At 46.0% G+C, this 16884-nt stretch overlaps 1 protein-coding gene across 1 annotated transcript in view; it reads right to left on the bottom strand.

Moving 5' to 3' along the window:
- Positions 1–623: 623 nt before the first annotated feature.
- The window catches only part of basp1 (brain abundant, membrane attached signal protein 1), a 38769-nt gene continuing 22508 nt past the window's right edge, over positions 624–16884 (bottom strand). The window contains exon 2 of the mRNA XM_018757561.2: positions 624–2832. Coding sequence (XP_018613077.2) covers positions 2126–2821 — 696 coding nt within the window. The 5' untranslated portion in view covers positions 2822–2832 and the 3' untranslated portion in view covers positions 624–2125. The remainder of the gene's footprint in view (positions 2833–16884) is intronic.

Raw genomic sequence — 16884 nt, 5'->3', positions numbered from 1 at the left:
TGCTTTGACGAGTGAACCTCAGCTGGGAGATGTGAGCATGGTGTGATCTTGCTATATGCACAATGTTTAACCCTTTACTTCTATCTGGATTCACTGGTGAGGAAAGCAAATGCCATCGACACCCATTTAATCATGCAGCTGATGCTTTTATCCTAAGCAGCTTGGATAACGACATCATTCACTTATTTTTATAGCAGGGTAATTTTTATTGACTTCTTTTAATGGAACAATTTTAGGGGAAGTAGCATGCTCAAGGGGACTGCAGCAGGACGTGCGATTCAAACGTAGGTGCACTGGATGGAAGATGGCAGCTCTAGAAACTACGCTACATGTGTTCTGTCATTTAACCACCCACAGAGGAGTTTACAATTTTTTAAATTTTCATTTTGAGTTTAAAGAGAATTTCAACAAAGAATATATCTGATTGTGCTCATCAGGTGTTCTTATCGTGTTGGGGTTAGCTGCTTTTTTAGTTCTGTTAACACCTTAGTGGAACCAAGACCACATCGTCTGGCTTTTTCCTTTTATCGACCGAAATCACGTCCCTCTCCTTCCATTATTGCGTGTATGGAGAGCTTTAAGATGCACCGCAGAAAGAACATATTACCTCGTGGACGACATTGTGTTTTTTATCCATTACTTACATTTTATTACTGTTGCACCATGTATACAAGTACATAGAATTTGAATGCATCCATTTTACATCTTTTTTTTTTTTCTCAATGGGTTGTGTTTGGTGTCAGAGACACAGAATGGAACAGTGAGTGTAATTGTAATGAATGCAGACTTTTTTTTCCATTTCCACTTGACCGAAAGACAGGACTACAGGTGCACCCAACCACGGACATGCATTTACTTTGTCAAGAGAGGAAGAGGCGGCCCGGCTAGCACAGAACGTTCTTGGCGGCGCTTCAACATAGATGGGTGTTAATACTGACGTCGAGGGGAACGCTGTGTGTTAGCCAGTAGAAACCTAAATAGCGCGAAATATATATTTATATATATCTATATACCTAGAGAAAAAAATGACAGAGAATGTGCGGGTAAGAGAGAGGTCAGCTGGGTCAGTGGTGCTCAACCTGGTCATGGGTCGTGACCCGTTTAGCGGGTTGCATCAGGCTTCGAGGATCGCAGCTGGCAAAGTGAACTGCCAGCGCTTAGTGCCATGAACACGGTTTGTATCCTCCGCTGTGATTTACCATGGAAAAAGCTGCTGTCGCTGCTGCGGGTTGTTAATCACCTTGAGGTGTAAAACAATTTGTCACGGACTTACTCTGCGGAGAAGCGTGTCGAAGAGGCCACGCTCCCATTCCGACTGGACTGCAAGTTGAGAGCCACTAGAGAGGGGCAGGCAGGATAATGTTGCGGATTTGTCAGTAGACCCAAAAACTGAGGGAATAAAGGGCAGGGTCACCGACGGGCAGCTGCGGGGAGCAGGATAGCACTGGGCGATGGGGCGGTGGGGCGCTGCAGCGCTGCGCGCTTCCTCAGCTCTGACGGTTCTAGGCGCCGGGGGCAGATCTATGTGATTTGGGGAGGAAAGGGAGGGATCGATGACCATCATGGAAAGTGAAAACAAATCAGAAAGGGGGAAAGGAGAGTCGAGGGGCTGAAAGGGGGCTGGAGGAGAAACACGAAGGAAGAATCACAACGCTGGCCCTACAGACGCAGTGAGGAACATTGCACCCTGGGAAAGAGGGAGAAGATGGGGCTGGAGGGGGAGTGGTGGTGGATGAGGGGGTGAGAGGGTGTGTCTGGGAGGTCCAGGTGGGGCCGAAAGAGTGCATGTCCAGCTGGTAAAGAGATTCTACCCTTCCGTTTCGTTTTCAGACATCTGCAGAGTGGAGAGTCCAGGAGCGCTGATGGTTTATGGTCCTGGAGCTCCCCGGCGGAAGCTTCAGACATGGAAGCGGGACACCCGGAGATGGGGCAGAACCCAGAGGACTGGTGAGGATGGAAGCATGAGGCGGGTGGTTAAAACAGACCTGTATCAAAGTTCAAATACTACAGCAGAAAAATAATAATAATAATAATAATAATAATAATAATAATAATGTGGATGGGCAATTCAATTTAATTGTATTCTTTTTCTGGTCGTCGTTTCCGATTTAAAAGAAGCTGTCCATTAATCTTGAACTGCTACGGTTTGATCCTTGCTGGGGACTGGTGCTTCCGTGGCATTGGCCTCCTTCCCTGGGGCTGCGCTGTCAGTAGCGGCCGTTGTGGAACTGGGGGCCGCCTCCTTGGCGGGGGCCTCCTTGGGTGCAGCGGCAGCAGGCGCAGCGGCGGCAGGCGCGGGGGCTTCCGTGGGCTTGGCCTCCGAGGCGGCGGGTGCGGCCTCACTTTTCGCTGCCGGTGCCGTGGGGGCCTCAGTCTTTTTGGCGTCGGCCCCGTCCGTCTTGCTCTCGGTCACCGGGGGTGCCGGCGCCGGGGCCTTCACCTCTTGGGCAGGCTCTTTAGCGGGAGCGGCGTCAGCAGCGGCTGGAGTCTTGGCCTCCTCCTTGGGGGCGGCGGATTCGGCGCTCTTGGGTGCTTCGGCCTTCGGCTTGGCGTTGGCGGTGGGCTTCTCCTCTTCCTTGGCTGCCGCGCCCTTGTCGTCCTCCTTGGCCGCTGTCTGGTCGGCAGCCGGTTGGGCATCCTTCTCAGTCTTTTCGTTGGCTGCCGCCTCGTTGCTCTCGGCCGCCGCCGGCGCCTCCTCCTTGCTCTCCTTCTGGGCCTCGCCCTCCTCGGCCGACGCTCCTTCTGCCTTGGCGTCCTTGTCTTTGGCCTTCTCGTCGTTCACATTGTAGCCCTTCTTCTTTTTGCTTAACTTGCCTCCCATTGTCTCAGTCTCTGAAATGACAGAAGAACACATGTAAGATCCATGTGGGAAACACCGAGTGCCAGTTAAACAGTGAAAGGATCATCACAAAACACATGCGTTACAGATTAAAGACTCTTCCTGTCTGCCTTCAGCGATGCAACACAAAGATATTTATCTGCCTAATGGGGGTATGAAAACACGAATACTGCACAGATTTATGCTTGCAAAAAGGATTCCTCTTCCTTTTGAAAAATTGATCACCTATGAATGCGTAACCAGTAATGATCCATCTGCACACATGTACCCATTTCTGTCATTCCAGCTCCTCCAGAAATTGACAGCAACACAAATATTTCATGTAGAAAAATGTAAATATGCGACACAAAATTGAATTCAAACCACCTTCCTATAAAGTGTATGAAAAGTAAAGCGCCCACAGGCAGGAGCTGCCAACAGCTTGCAAATAAGCATGTCTGTTACCGTGGCAACGCCGATGTGATAGGGCTGATTCAGACGCAGAAAGCTGCAGAATGTTAATTGGATTGTTCGAAAACAATCACTCGTGTAGAAACATCGTTCCTCTCGCCTGTGGGACTTCTACGCAGCCGTGCAGCGTCAGCCCCTAAGAGTGGTACGAGGGTCTTATTCATGTTTTAAAGCCCATGAGCGTGCAGGAAGATTCTCTGCCAAGGTGACTTGGAGTCACTAGAACCGATCTGTCTCTTGGAAGCCTGCGGCAACATCCTTTTATCAAATCTCCAAATGTGCCTGTTTCTCACAGGGTTCAAGAAACAAATGCTCCACATTACCCACTAGAGCATGTTACCATGCTGTAATTCATACCGTGAGCCAGTCCACCAAGCTTCCATTTGATAAGCAAAGCTTTGTTCAAAATTTCCTCGAAATTAAGGAACCAAAGATAGCCTGGGTTTGAAAACCATCCCCAGGAAAAGTATGTGGACAAGAGAAATTGAGAAGACACCACGCAGACACATGGCAGAAGGCTGGGTATCAACCTCAATGCTGAAACCTCTCAATATTTGGCTCCATCCAGGTGGTCACAAACTGTACGGCTGATGTACTGCTAGAACCAATGTGTTCATAGCCTCAGATCAAATAATGCTGGTTGCAGCCTCATGGGCTACATCCCAAGAGCCGAGACACAGCTGCCAACATGGAACAAGAACTCAGAATACCATACTGGCCAACATGTAAACAGCATCAACATGGAAAGCTGTACCCCATCAGCAGGCAGTGAGAGCACAGCGCCTCCAGTCGAGGATACGTCCTGCCGCCGAAGTATTGGTTCATGTCCTTGCAGCGGTTTCATAGATAATACAGATAAACCAGAGGATCTTCATCATATTAAAGGTCTCGGACCCCTTTAACAATCCAGCAAAAGGTAAGGACCTTTCCTGAGAAAAATCTCCCTGAATAAATTCACGGCAAGCTTTCATCAGACACACCCCAGAAGTCCATCCATGCGCCCATAGATTAAGAACCAAAGATTCAATGATTTCCCTCAGAACAGCTGAATCCTTTTCAAGGTTCAAGAAGGGCGTTACATTTATTCATGTAGCTGATACTTTTATCCAAAGCAACTTACAACTATTTGTTCAGCTGGGAAATTGTACTGGAACACTTTAGGGCAAGTTCCTTGCTGAAGAAAGGAGCTCTTACCACTTTGCTACCCTCTGTCCCATGAAAGACTTAAAACACACAGACGTCTTAAAACATTGCTTGCAAACTCACATCTCTGACCTTCATACACTTCATTACATCACACACACACACTGACTGAAATCGCTTGTCCCAAGTTGGGTTGCAGCGAGCCGGGGCGCAACCCGGAAACATGGGGCACAAGACTGGGGGGATACACACAGCCAGTCTGTCACAGGGCACCCCAAGCGGGACTCAAACCCCAGACCCACCAGAGAGCAGGCAGAGGCCAAACCCACTGCGCCACCATGCCCCCCACTTCATTATGGCTTTAAAGTAAAATAAAAATGAGTTCTCTTTATCAGTGTGAGAAGGTCAGAGGCACATAAGTAAGAGGAGGTACAGACGAATTTCACGACTATAATTTATACATCCTAGCAGGAATTAAAGCAGGAGACAAAGGGAATATATGTATGATCACTTTCCTGCAGCACTCCACCGACTCCGGAATGTTCCCCCGAAAGTGCCAGTGATGTGTCGCGAGTTTCTCCGGGCAAGAAAATGAGGAGCTGGACCATTGGAGCAGGATGAGGACGGAGAGCTTCTTCCACTCGGATAATGGAGGCCACCCAGAGTCGAGCAAATGTGCCGTATTAACATCACAGCCATCTGACCGCACAAAGACAACTCATCGTCTCGACGCCTCGAGCGTTTCCTTTTCATGATTCTTGACACACTTTTTAAAGTTTCGCTCCAAATAGTGGATCTTTACGACTGTGCGTATCCCACTGAGAAATTAAATATCGGTTTTCTGTTTGTATTATACCGAAGAACTCAAGCTCCCTGTATTGGCAATGAACGCAAAGCTTAATTTAGAGCCAGAAAGTTTTTTTTTTCCCTTTTTCAATTCATCGAGCCTGAAATGCTTCTAAAGAATAACAGTATCGGAGTACATTTCTAAAAAGCAACACATTTCTGGAATGTCTAAACCCAAGTAGTGGAGGGCTGTTAAAAGTCCTGTTTTTGCCCATACCATGGTACCTTTATGGCCAAGGCGGCTCTGTGTACCACTCTCGCCTTACAGACATACGTTTACAAGACCACAGAGCGATGAATCAAGTTACTGCTGGAATGTGGAGATCAGCTCCTCTGAGCTGCTGACTCAGAGCAACCATTAGAGCCTCATGCTGATGTCCCATCCAGGCCACAGTCTCCCAGCACAGGGAACAGATCAATGTCCTCGGTTTTAGGTTTGAGAACTGGCCCAGAGGCTCACGAGACGCGGCTAAAAACTTGGTAGGAAAGGACAGTGGCCGGAAGGTCGTTTCGTGCCACCACACACGGCAGAAACTCTGGTTCTGTTCCGCTTTGTGAGACCACTCTCAGGTTTTGTGCCGTGAAAATGCATCAGAAGATGTGAGGCTTTCTAAGCAGAAGAAGCTGTTAAAGTAACTGGGAAGAGCGTAAAACAGTGTACGGCCTAGTTAGCCCAGCGGCTAGCACTGTCACCGTGCAATGGACGGAATCTGGTTTTAAATCCCGGCTCCTGCTGTAGTATCCTTGATCGAGGTTCTAAACCTGCACTGACACAGTAAAAAAACCGAGCTGTATAAACTAGAAAATTTATACAGCAGGTCATTTATACAGAATGAACTCAGGGTAAGAACCTTGACGAAAGGGACTGCAGCAGGAGACGGGATTCAAACCCAGATTGCAAGACAGCAAAACAGCTCCAGACACGATGCTACCTGTTGTAGAGACCACCCCATATACTATCATATCGGAGATGCCGGACATAGAAGCGTGACTGTAGTCAGCCCACGTCTTTACTCAACTGACGCTAAGGATGAGGGAGATCTAATTTGCTTAATTAATTAGGGTCATTAACGTTCGCTAATGTCGAAAAACCTAGGGGTGCGCAGTGAGTTTAAGTGCAGCAGTGTTTGACAGACCGAGGGACTAGCGTTTCATCGAGACACGCTGGGAAATCTATTCAAACAGCCACGCGTTGCCAGGTGATGAGAAAATGAATTGCCGTCAAATAATTTAGTTTTAAACAAACAGCTGCCGTCACAGGTAATGATATATATCTGGCTCTCTGTGCATAACTATGCCTTTCTCTGCCTTACATTATTTGTTCTGTTTCAGATTTTGGGCATTGTTATGTTTCCACGTGGTCCTGCACCCACAATGAGGAACAGAAATGCGATCGGGCTCGGAAGGAGACGGGCGCCGGGGGACGATTAAGGCAAATGGAATGGGGTTACGGTGAGATCGGCGCAGTCGAGCTCCCAGAACAATGTTCCCTTAGTCCAGCGCTGCTAACAAATTGCCTCGCTGATAAGACGCTGACTTGGATTTGCTTTTTCACCAATGAATGGCGCAACAACCAAGAGGAAATAAAAGCGGACAGCAGTCCTTTTCTGCTCCATTTATTTGTACTCCGATATAAAATTACCCAGAGTTCTTATTCAATAAATTTTGCGTATTTATAAACGTAATTGTTGGCTGAAAAGGAAATCCCTTTTTAGGACTCATGTACTCTAGGTTGTTCTGGGGAGTAATGGACCTAATCACTATCCTTTTATTAAATTATCTCTTACTACCGATGGGTATTTCCTATCTCTAAGTCACGAGGCTGATATTATAAACTCATAATACGCCAGCAATAAAATAGCATCAGACAATAACAATCTGAAAAATAAAGATTATCTATGGTGGAAGTAGGGGCCCACCTATTAAAAAAGGACTAATTGTGGAAGAAATCTTATCACTAAATTAAACTTGTCCACATGATAGCGGCATAATGGGAATTGTGAAAGGACATAGAAATGTAGAGGTTTAATTGTAACATCGCTGCGTTGTAGTCCCGTACGGTCCAATGTCGGAAGTGAAGAAATTATTAAAAAACGGCAAAGGAAATGAGAAAAGAGTCTCGACACCTTGATTCTGATCAGCTCTTTTGTCTTCGCCCCGTTCCGTTGTGCTGAATCTTTGGCCGCTTTTTTTTCTGTCTCTCGAAATTTTGCAATAAATTAAGGTCAGGAGCACAACACCCCTGTGGCACTGCTGACTTCAACTCTGACTGGGTTCCAGGAGCTATTAAAAAAACAGACTATTTGCTGTGGAAGTCTGGGGTGGGCTCAAGATCCTAAATCAAGGGGGGAAATCAGGAGAAAAGGCTGAAAGTAAGATGGATTGTTCCGGAAGGAGTACGTAGAAAAATATTGAATGTCTTCAATAAAAAGCAGTAAAGTGTTTTTTTTTTTTCTTTTTTTTTTTTTTGCCCGGGGGCCCTCTTTTTGGGAATGTGTTGGACAGACTTGAAAACGTTAAATCTGGTGAATGAATCACACATGTATCTGTGAAGCTATCTTGTGGGTTTCATTCCAAGATGCATGTAAGCGCAATGGTCGTCTGAGAGCACTCAGGTACTCCTCTGTGTATCCGATGTACGGAGTGCGGTATTCAGCCGTGCGCTGCCACGGTCTGAATCACTTCTTTAAAAAAATAAATGCAGCCAATAAGATAAAACGTCCATGCGTTTTTTTGCACGGGTGCCGCGTGGAAGATGTCTCCATAGAAACAGATGAGAATCCCAGCAGGCACCTTGTGATGATGCAGGTGATTTTTCTGCAAAATGACGAAAAGTTTCCAGTGCAGAGCAGGTCCAGCTCAAAAAAATCACAAATCATATGAATATTTCTTCCAAACTGGAGCGAGGAAACTGAACCTAGTAAAAAATAATCATGCGTTTGGTCAATGTCACAGAGCACTTTGGATTGGATTTGGATATACTGTAAAAAAAAGAAAAAGGGGGCCGTATCAGGCTGCAAGGTTGGACACGGCATCGAATCCCATTTGGTCTCTGTGATGTCTGCATGTTTTCCTTCTGCCGAATGGTTTCTGACAAACCAAGCAGAAGAATGTTACCTCTCTGTGTAAATCTACAAAGAGGAGGAAATAACCATATCCCATACCACAAACTGTGATGGGGAGCTTTGTCACCGTAAAGATCAAAAATTACAAAAAATTATACTAAATAACATATAACATTACGGTGTTACTGCAACATAAGTTCAGCAAAGCAACCTATAAATAACGAAAGTGGGTTTCTGCCAAAAGCGTGGTTTCAGCTGGACCTCTCTGGTTTACTGATTTCCAAACATACTTTATTAGGACAATAAATCATATGCATATGAACTGACACAAAGGAAAGAGAACTTGGGAAAACGGTCAATGTGGCAGCGCGGGAATCACTCGGACATATATATGGGCCGAAGTTGGATCAGCGATCAGAAGAATGGAACGGGACGTCTGGTACACTGCGCAGGGGCAAAGGATGCTGGGAAATGTTTGTCAGCTGGGAGGGCTGACATTTCAGTACAGTATCCTGTCGTTTTAGGTGCTTAAGTCAAGTGGAAGGTCAAAAATAAACCAAAATCAAGGGGTGGTAGGTGGCGTAGTGGTTAGAGCTGTCACTTTGTCATTGAAGGACACGGTTTTGAATCCCAAATGCTGCTTTCGTGCCTTTGAACAAGGTACTTACCCTGAATTGATACAGCACTAATACCTTACTGTACAAATAGGTAAATTATTATATTTAGGATAACATTGTTAAGTTTGGACAAAAGCACCAACTGTGTATATAAAATAATATCTAATTAAATTCAACGAAATGCAAAGCAAGCAGCCTCTACGCTCGCTGGCCGTGTCACATGCTCATTTTCCCAGAGCGATTCCTTCGCTCGCAGCGCCGTCCGTGGTTAAGCAGATCGATTCCCAAAGCAGCCAGCTGGTAGAATCCTTAGTTGAAAATGACTATCGATCACACTGGACTCTGAGTTTTAACACCAGTCAGCAGAGAGCTGCTCGCGCACTCCGAGCATCAACTAAAGCACAATTTCTTGCAATTTCGTGCTGTTCGTGAATTATTTGTTTGACTGTTGTCATTGGCGACGAGCAGCGGGGGGCCAAATCGTTGCAGTTCCTTCGATCTGGCAACGAATGATACATGGCGGTGCAGCGGGAGCTCGGGAGCGGGAGCTCAGAAGCCCCGTAACATCCGCCAGGACGCGGTGGCATTTTGCGGCAAAGGCCTGCATGTTCACACACCCCAAAGAGGGGGCGGCGCGGTGGGACGGGCTGCGGAACAGCTCTGCGCCGCTTGCAGGAGCCTCCCGAGACACGGCGAGTGCCGCAGCGGCCGTCTTTCCTCATCGCGGAGCACGAGCGGCGTTCGCAGCCAGAAAACACAGGAGAAAAACCCTCAAAACTCACTTGAGGGAAACAAATACAAAAAAAAATTGTTCATGTTAGTCCAAAAAAAGCTCATTTTGCATCTGAAAATTGTCCAAGGCCTTTTCCTTTTTTTTTCCCTCCATTTTTTTTAACTGCTGGGAAGCGGATAATTCCTCCAGTGGCCTTTTTGCACAGACTCCGCACTATAAGCGCAGCAGGCGTATGGAAACGCAGAAGCGTAGCTAGTGCACCAAATAATTTATATTAAAGACCATCTAGAGCGAGTCCAGTTCCAGTGCCCCGGGGAACTCGTGATGACAGCACATAGATGACAATGAATTCACTTTGAGAGCCTTCGTTTGCGAAACCATCTGCAATCATTCTACGTTTTTATTCTATTTATTTACCTTACGAGAGGGGGGCATGGTGGTGCAGCGGGTCTGGGGTTCGAGTCCCGCTTGGGGTGCCTGGAAATGGCCTGGCATCCCATCCTGGGTGTGTCCCCTCCCCCTCCAGCCTTGCTGGGTTAGGCCCCGGTTCGCTGCGACCCCACTTGGGACAAGCGGTTTCAGCTAGTGTGTGTGTGTGTGTGTGTGTGTGTGTGTGTGTGTGTGTGTGTGTGTGTGTGTGTGTGTGTGTTTGTGATTTACCTGACACCTTAGTCCCAGGCAATTTGCAGTGTTATGTTGGCATATGAACCTCCTTTTACCCATTGATACCCGTTTAAACAGCAAGGGTGCTGTGTGAAATCACGGTAAGGACTTTGACCAAGGGTATTATCTTGGTCTTTCAATTGCAGGAATACAGCGCAAACCTCTGTGCAACCCCCTGCCCCTCTGTATGTACATGTTAGGGTTAAATGTTGTCTCCGGTGACACCATCATACGTGAGCCCCAACTTTATCGAATGTGAAGAACTTATTTATTTTGATACTTTGAAATATGTAAAAATAGTTGAGGTTTAGTCCTAGGAGCTCAAAGCAGAGACCATGCTGAAGGTGAGCTGGTGTGATTTTCATTTCGCTGCTTAGTGGGTGACTTTATTCCGAGCCAGTTTACCATTTTACCCCTGTAAGGCACAGAAACTTAAATGTGAATATGAAAAATGTAAAAAAGGTGTTTAACCGTTTGGTCTTACTATCACTCTGTCTACCTTTCCCCTTAATTCCTTCCTGCAGGGGCAGCTTACAACACAGCAGTTGGAGATGCTGCATTTGGAGCCAAAGGTTGCAGGTTTGAAGGTACTTACCCTAAAATTTCTCCAATACAATTTCCCAGCTGTTTAAATAGGCAAATCGTTGCAAGTAGCTTAACATTGTAAGTGCTTTTGCAGAAAAACATTGGCTAAATGAATAATTTAATGGGGCATTAAAATATTAAATTATTAATTTAGTAAAGCTGCAGTTGGTAGCGTAGAGGTTAGTGCTGCTGCTGCCTTTCAGCCCAAAGGTTGCAGGTTCAAGTCCCACCTCCCCATAATACCCTGGAGCAACAAAATTACCCTAAATTGCTCAACTGAAAGTAGCTTAACGTTGTAAGTCGCTTTGGATAAAAGCATCAGCTGAATGAACAAATGTAAGTGCTACGGCACACGCTAATAACACGGTGGAGAAAAAGCACGGGAAATGTGTTTACCTCTCATTTGCTGCAAAAGGATAACAAATTCAGTAAGGAATTACTGCGAATGAACGGCATCACCCCCCGAAGAATAAACTGTCACCGCGACATGTTTACTTCCTTTGGGAGGATGGCCGTGTTCTGTGGAGTCCTCGCTCCCCACCAAAACATCTTTTTAATTAAATGTTAAATTAAAACATGGGGAATTCATCCCCCAATAATGTGATCATCAGTCAAGTTGGCCAGCGGAGCCTTTTCAGCTTTATTATGATCATTACATAATACCTCCTTTTGTATGGTAGACTTAAATGTTGTTTTCAAACATGTTAACAGGCTTTCGGGGAGAAATCATATTTTATTTAGATGTGAAGCAGTTCAGCCAACAGCAAAATGTCAAATTAGTTCACAGATAACAGTCTAAGGGAGAGAGATCCTCTGCTCGGTAGTGTGAGGATTATACTGGTCAGCCTGAAGACGTCCGGTATGAACACCTCACATGGATTATTAGGAAGCTATGCATATTATTTGGAAAAAATAATCATAAAATTATGTGAGCTAAGCTTAACATGTTACTCCCTGACAGCACGTCTTCAAAGTGATTGCTTTCATGAAGCTTCATTTAATTGACATCTTTGTTCAAAGCTACCTAATGATCAATTATTTACCCATTAATAATGCAGAAAATTCTTCCCGTGTCAATTCAAGGGAAGCGCCTTGATGAAGGCAGTACCGCAGCGGTGGGATTAGAACCAGGAACCTTCAGAATACAAGGTAATAATAATAATAATAATAATAATAATAATAATAATAATAATAATAATAATAGCCCCTTAATCCTTAACACCAAGGTGGTTAGGGCTTGAGTTCAACCTCCTTAATTTTCATTAAAAAAAAATTGTATTGTGAGAGTTACATTTATTAAGATGTTTTTTCCCCAAAGTGACTTACAGTTATTTACCCAGGGGGGTAATTCTATCAGCACTATGCAGGGTTACTCAAGAGTGCTACAGGCAGAGATGAGAGTTGAACCTACAACCGTTGGACCCAAAGGTAACAGCCCAAACCACTACACTACCAGTTACCCCTCAGCTGCAGCACCTATGTTTTCTGAGTGGGTTAAGTGAATAACTAAGCTGAGATGTACACAATGCAGTCAGTACCACTGCAGTAGTGCAAACACTGAAATGTGCTTCTGTACCAACAGGTTCATCTCGTAGCTAAACGGGTGCCAATTAATGGGGGCAGGATATCGTATCGCAGCCTCTAATAAAGCTGCTGCGGCTGCCGTCTCAGAGGGTCCGTATTGATCCGCATGTGTCTCCATTAAGGGCCAACCCATGGACCGCCCCGGGGCCTGACATCGCCCGGTTCTGGCAGCCTCACCTGGCCGATAAGACCCGATTAGATCCCATGAGATACAATCAGCGATCAATGGCGGTCTGCCAGACACTACAGGCTTTCGGTGTGTAAAGACGCTGCCCTGTCATGCAGCTGCCCACCGATCCAGAGGGCTGCCAGAGCCGCCGTGGTCTCGGAGCGGAACGTGTTTGGTTTGGGCAGATGTACTGCCCAACCTTAGCTGATCGCTACATGAGAACTTAACCTACATGCTGTCCAAAAAAAAGAAAAAATAATTCTTAGTAGCACGGTAGAACAGTGGTAGCGTTTATGCTTTGCATCTCCTGGGTAGTGGGTTCAGATGTAGGTTGGAATCCAGCTCCGACTCACTGCGGCTGGACTGATCTCCCTGTGTTGCTGTGACTTTCCTCCAGGTGCTCTGGTTTCCTCCCACAGTCCAAAGACATGTATTTGAGGTGGATGGTTGAATCTAAGTTAATCTTAGCGTGTAAATGAGTGTTTGTGATGGACTGGCATCCCTTCCACCGTGTACCCTGCCCAACTTCAGGTGTTTCTGGGATAGGCTCTGGATTGCTTTGACCCTGCATCAGACAACTGGTTATTGATAATGCATGGATGGATATAGCCATTTAGCCAAAGTAATTTTTTCCAGGCCATTTAATAAAATTGGCCTGGAAAACATAGCATCTGGGAAGTGGTTCTGGTATAAATCTCAGTCTGATTCTTCCTGCAAATGAAAACGGTTATGAAACAAGTCAATGACTGCAGAGCAGGCTCCGTCTAATAGCTGTTTCCTTTATTCCTTCTCAACATAGTGTGATTTATGGGATTTATGCTTTCTGGCACTGGGTTATCAGGCAGCGCACTGCACGTTACTACTAGAAGGACCGGTGGCCATTTTAACACCCGGGTTCCAGGACACGCATCGCATGGCCTCCTTAATCCCATCACCGAGATCAATTTCACGAAAGTCAGCGTTTTTCCCTCCTTTTTTGGGGCAACTTTACACACACTGATTCGAAACAGCTTCTCTCCTTTTGCACCCACTGTTGTTACTCACTATCACAGTTTTTTTTTTTTCTTCTAAATACAGTTGTTGTTCGGAGGCAGAAGGGTGGCCAAATTCGGATTCCACTGCCAGAGTGTCATTTCCGAGCGGGATGAGGAGTTTTGGCGGGAACGGACACCGGGACGTGCTGACTCCAGGGATTCCACGCGAGGTGCCAGGGATGATGAGCAAGAGCATTTCAGAGGTGAATTAACAGCACAGCCGTCGGAGCAGCAGTGTGTTTGTTCTGTCTCCCCAGAACCCCCTTTTGCTGACAATTCCATGCTTGCTAGGGATGTTGACTGTGTCAAGGGCAGAATACCTCATCCGTGGGCCGCCCTGTCCAAACACACCCCTTCTAGGGGAGACGCGCAGATTGCCCATCACCTTCGTTCCCCTCCTAATGTCTCTTTGCTCCAAGGCTCTCTACTTTGTTTACAGGCGGCGAGCCTTCGATACCACAAAGGAATTTCAGCATTCTTTTTACCGTGGTCCACTCCAGAAATCGGCGTGCGGTTTCTGATCCGGCATTCCTTTGGTCGAAAGCTGCAAGCTGTTCTCATTACTTGTGAATAATACCCCTGCTGGTGCCAGGAAAAAATAGAGCACGGTGCCGGGGCCCAGGGCTGGAGGACCCTTCTGGGCTTTTTTCTAGGATGTGGATAGGGACAGAACGCGCTACTTGTTAAACCTGGCCCGCTTTTCCCGTATCTTCACCCTTCCCTTTCCTCGCTCAAATGTATCTGTGCAATAGAAGTTGTGCTATTGTGCGAGGTATTAACTTTTACACAACCTCATTTTCTTTTAGAGCGGAGCCTTTTCTCTGCTGGAATCAGCCTACCACGGTACAAAAGACCAGGAATGGCTTTGGAGCAGGAATTGCCGTGGAGTATGAAACAGCACTAATAACAGTTCTAGGGACTATTGCTATTTAAAATCCAGGTTCGAGACTGTGGTTATGGCCTAGAGGATGGTCAAAGGATCAGCATCCAAAGTCTGCAAGACCCGATCCATCGTGTCTCATGATCAGCATTTCCTGTCTGATCCTCGGTTCTACAGACAGCTATCGATGATGCGTACCAGCAAAGGGATGGCAAAGTCAGACAAGCTGTGCTTTAATAATTACGCTTCTGTATCTAAAGCTCTTCGTCTGTTGAGAAACGCACTTCTTGTTTACTCTGTTGCACACTGCTTCGGAGAGAAGCATGTGCTAGAGTTAGCCAAGCCAACTCTCATCCAGGGAACAAGGAAACCTCCCATCATCTATTCTGATTCAACCTGGATCACTGAAAGAGTCTTCCACAGCTTGCCGGTAGGGAGATGCTGTAAGACATGAGCGCTCAGCAAGAGCTGTCTTCTAATCGTGTTTCTTTTTAACGCCCCATCAGCCTGTTGCTACACTTAGCAGCTGTATAGTAACCGGGTGGGAATGGGCACCATGGGAGCCGTGTCACCACCTGCAGCAGCGACAAGCACAGCCAGGTATCCAGACCGGCTCCTAACAAAGCTGCCCTGCCCCAGCTGGAAAAGTAATTATAGATTCTAAGTACGACAGTATTGCAACCATCTATAATAATATACATACGTGGGTGATACACGTGGCAAACCTGCAGGACATTTATGAAGACTAACAATGAAGCTATTATAAAACTTTTCTTGGCTTAAATATTAACATATATACCCCCAGATCCCCCTCCCACAGCCCAAAGAAATGCATTTGATGCCATCCCTGTAGATAAATGAAATATTATGATTTATTTATTAGAAAGATGGGTCTAGCTATTGATTTTGGTTCTTAATTATAGTTATGAACTGTAAAAACCATATCCAGGAAGAGCTGCATGGTCGTGTACGCAAGACTCTCGCTGCTGATCTGCACTCGGTGGAAGTGATACGAACAGTCCACACCCCCCCCGACCCTCCACCACCGAGAATAACAGAATTCAGTGCCAAGGTTGCAATTGATCCTCACGGTCTGATCACTTGGTCTGATGGCGCGAGTGGCACACTCGATACCCAGTCCGGACTACTCACGCTGCAGGTGGGTGCAATGAGATTAGAGGGCAGTGGCTTTTCTCTTGCTCCCCAAATGTCTGGCAGGAGAAAAAAAAAACCAAGCAGGCACAGGGACCCATGAATAACCAACACTGACATTCACGGTATTGGGGGACAGAAATCGAATTTCACAGCATCACAAGATACGAGTTAGGATCCACTCTTGGCGCAGAGACACAACGGTTGATTGCATAAAAGTCTGTTTTGTTTGTTTGTTTTTTGCCATTTGTGGAAAATTGCATAGGCCACATGGGCAGGACAGGCCAGAAATTAAATGTGGTTGATCTTAACTGGATTGGAGAAAGGTGGGGAATGGGATGCTGATTAAATCAAGCCTTTGGCTAAATTGACAATTACAAATTGGGCGGGGCAGAAGGGGCAAGAATCTTCTACCCCACTGCCCAGCACCCATGGTATGAGAGCAGGGACAAGAGCAATAAATCTCACATCTCAATTTCACAGGTGTGTGAGCCTAAAAACCACACAAATCTCTCACTTAAGGGTCGCAGCTCAAGATATATAGTACATCAAGATTGTGAACATAAAACATTTTCACGACTTCTTTGCGAAAGACTCCCAGCTAATTTGAACCATGCAGCATGCAAAAAAAATAAAAAATATTCAAATGCGGATTGTCACCGACTTTTGGATTCATAATTTGGACTGTCACTGGCTGTCAGTGGCTGTTTAAAAGAACTGCGAAACTGATGTCTGAGACTGAACTCTGTGTGACAGTTATACATTCCTCTGTAAGGGTAGTAAAGTGTTCTGTGTGCTGTGGAATATAACACCACACTAAATGTTGGCAGGAGAAATGCAAAAACTGTAAGCAAAAACTATATAGTGTGGATATATATATATATATACACACACACACACACACAATCAGGTTGCACAGTTGTGCAGTGAGTAGGGCTGCTGCCTCACAGTGCCTGGATGGTGCAAATGGGTCGTGGCATGGGTTTGAGCCCTGCTTAGTTTCGGTGGAGTTTGCATGCTGTCTCTGTGTGGGTTTTGTCCAGGTGCTCTGGTTTCTTCCCACAGTCTAGACCCACATAATTCAGGTGAACTAGTGACTCTAAATTTCACTTAGTATGTGGATG

The sequence above is a fragment of the Scleropages formosus genome, chromosome 7 (genome assembly GCF_900964775.1).
Source record: "Scleropages formosus chromosome 7, fSclFor1.1, whole genome shotgun sequence".
Taxonomy (NCBI): domain Eukaryota; kingdom Metazoa; phylum Chordata; class Actinopteri; order Osteoglossiformes; family Osteoglossidae; genus Scleropages; species Scleropages formosus.
Note: the sequence above shows the minus strand (reverse complement) of the source record. Positions and strands in the feature narration are given on the sequence as shown.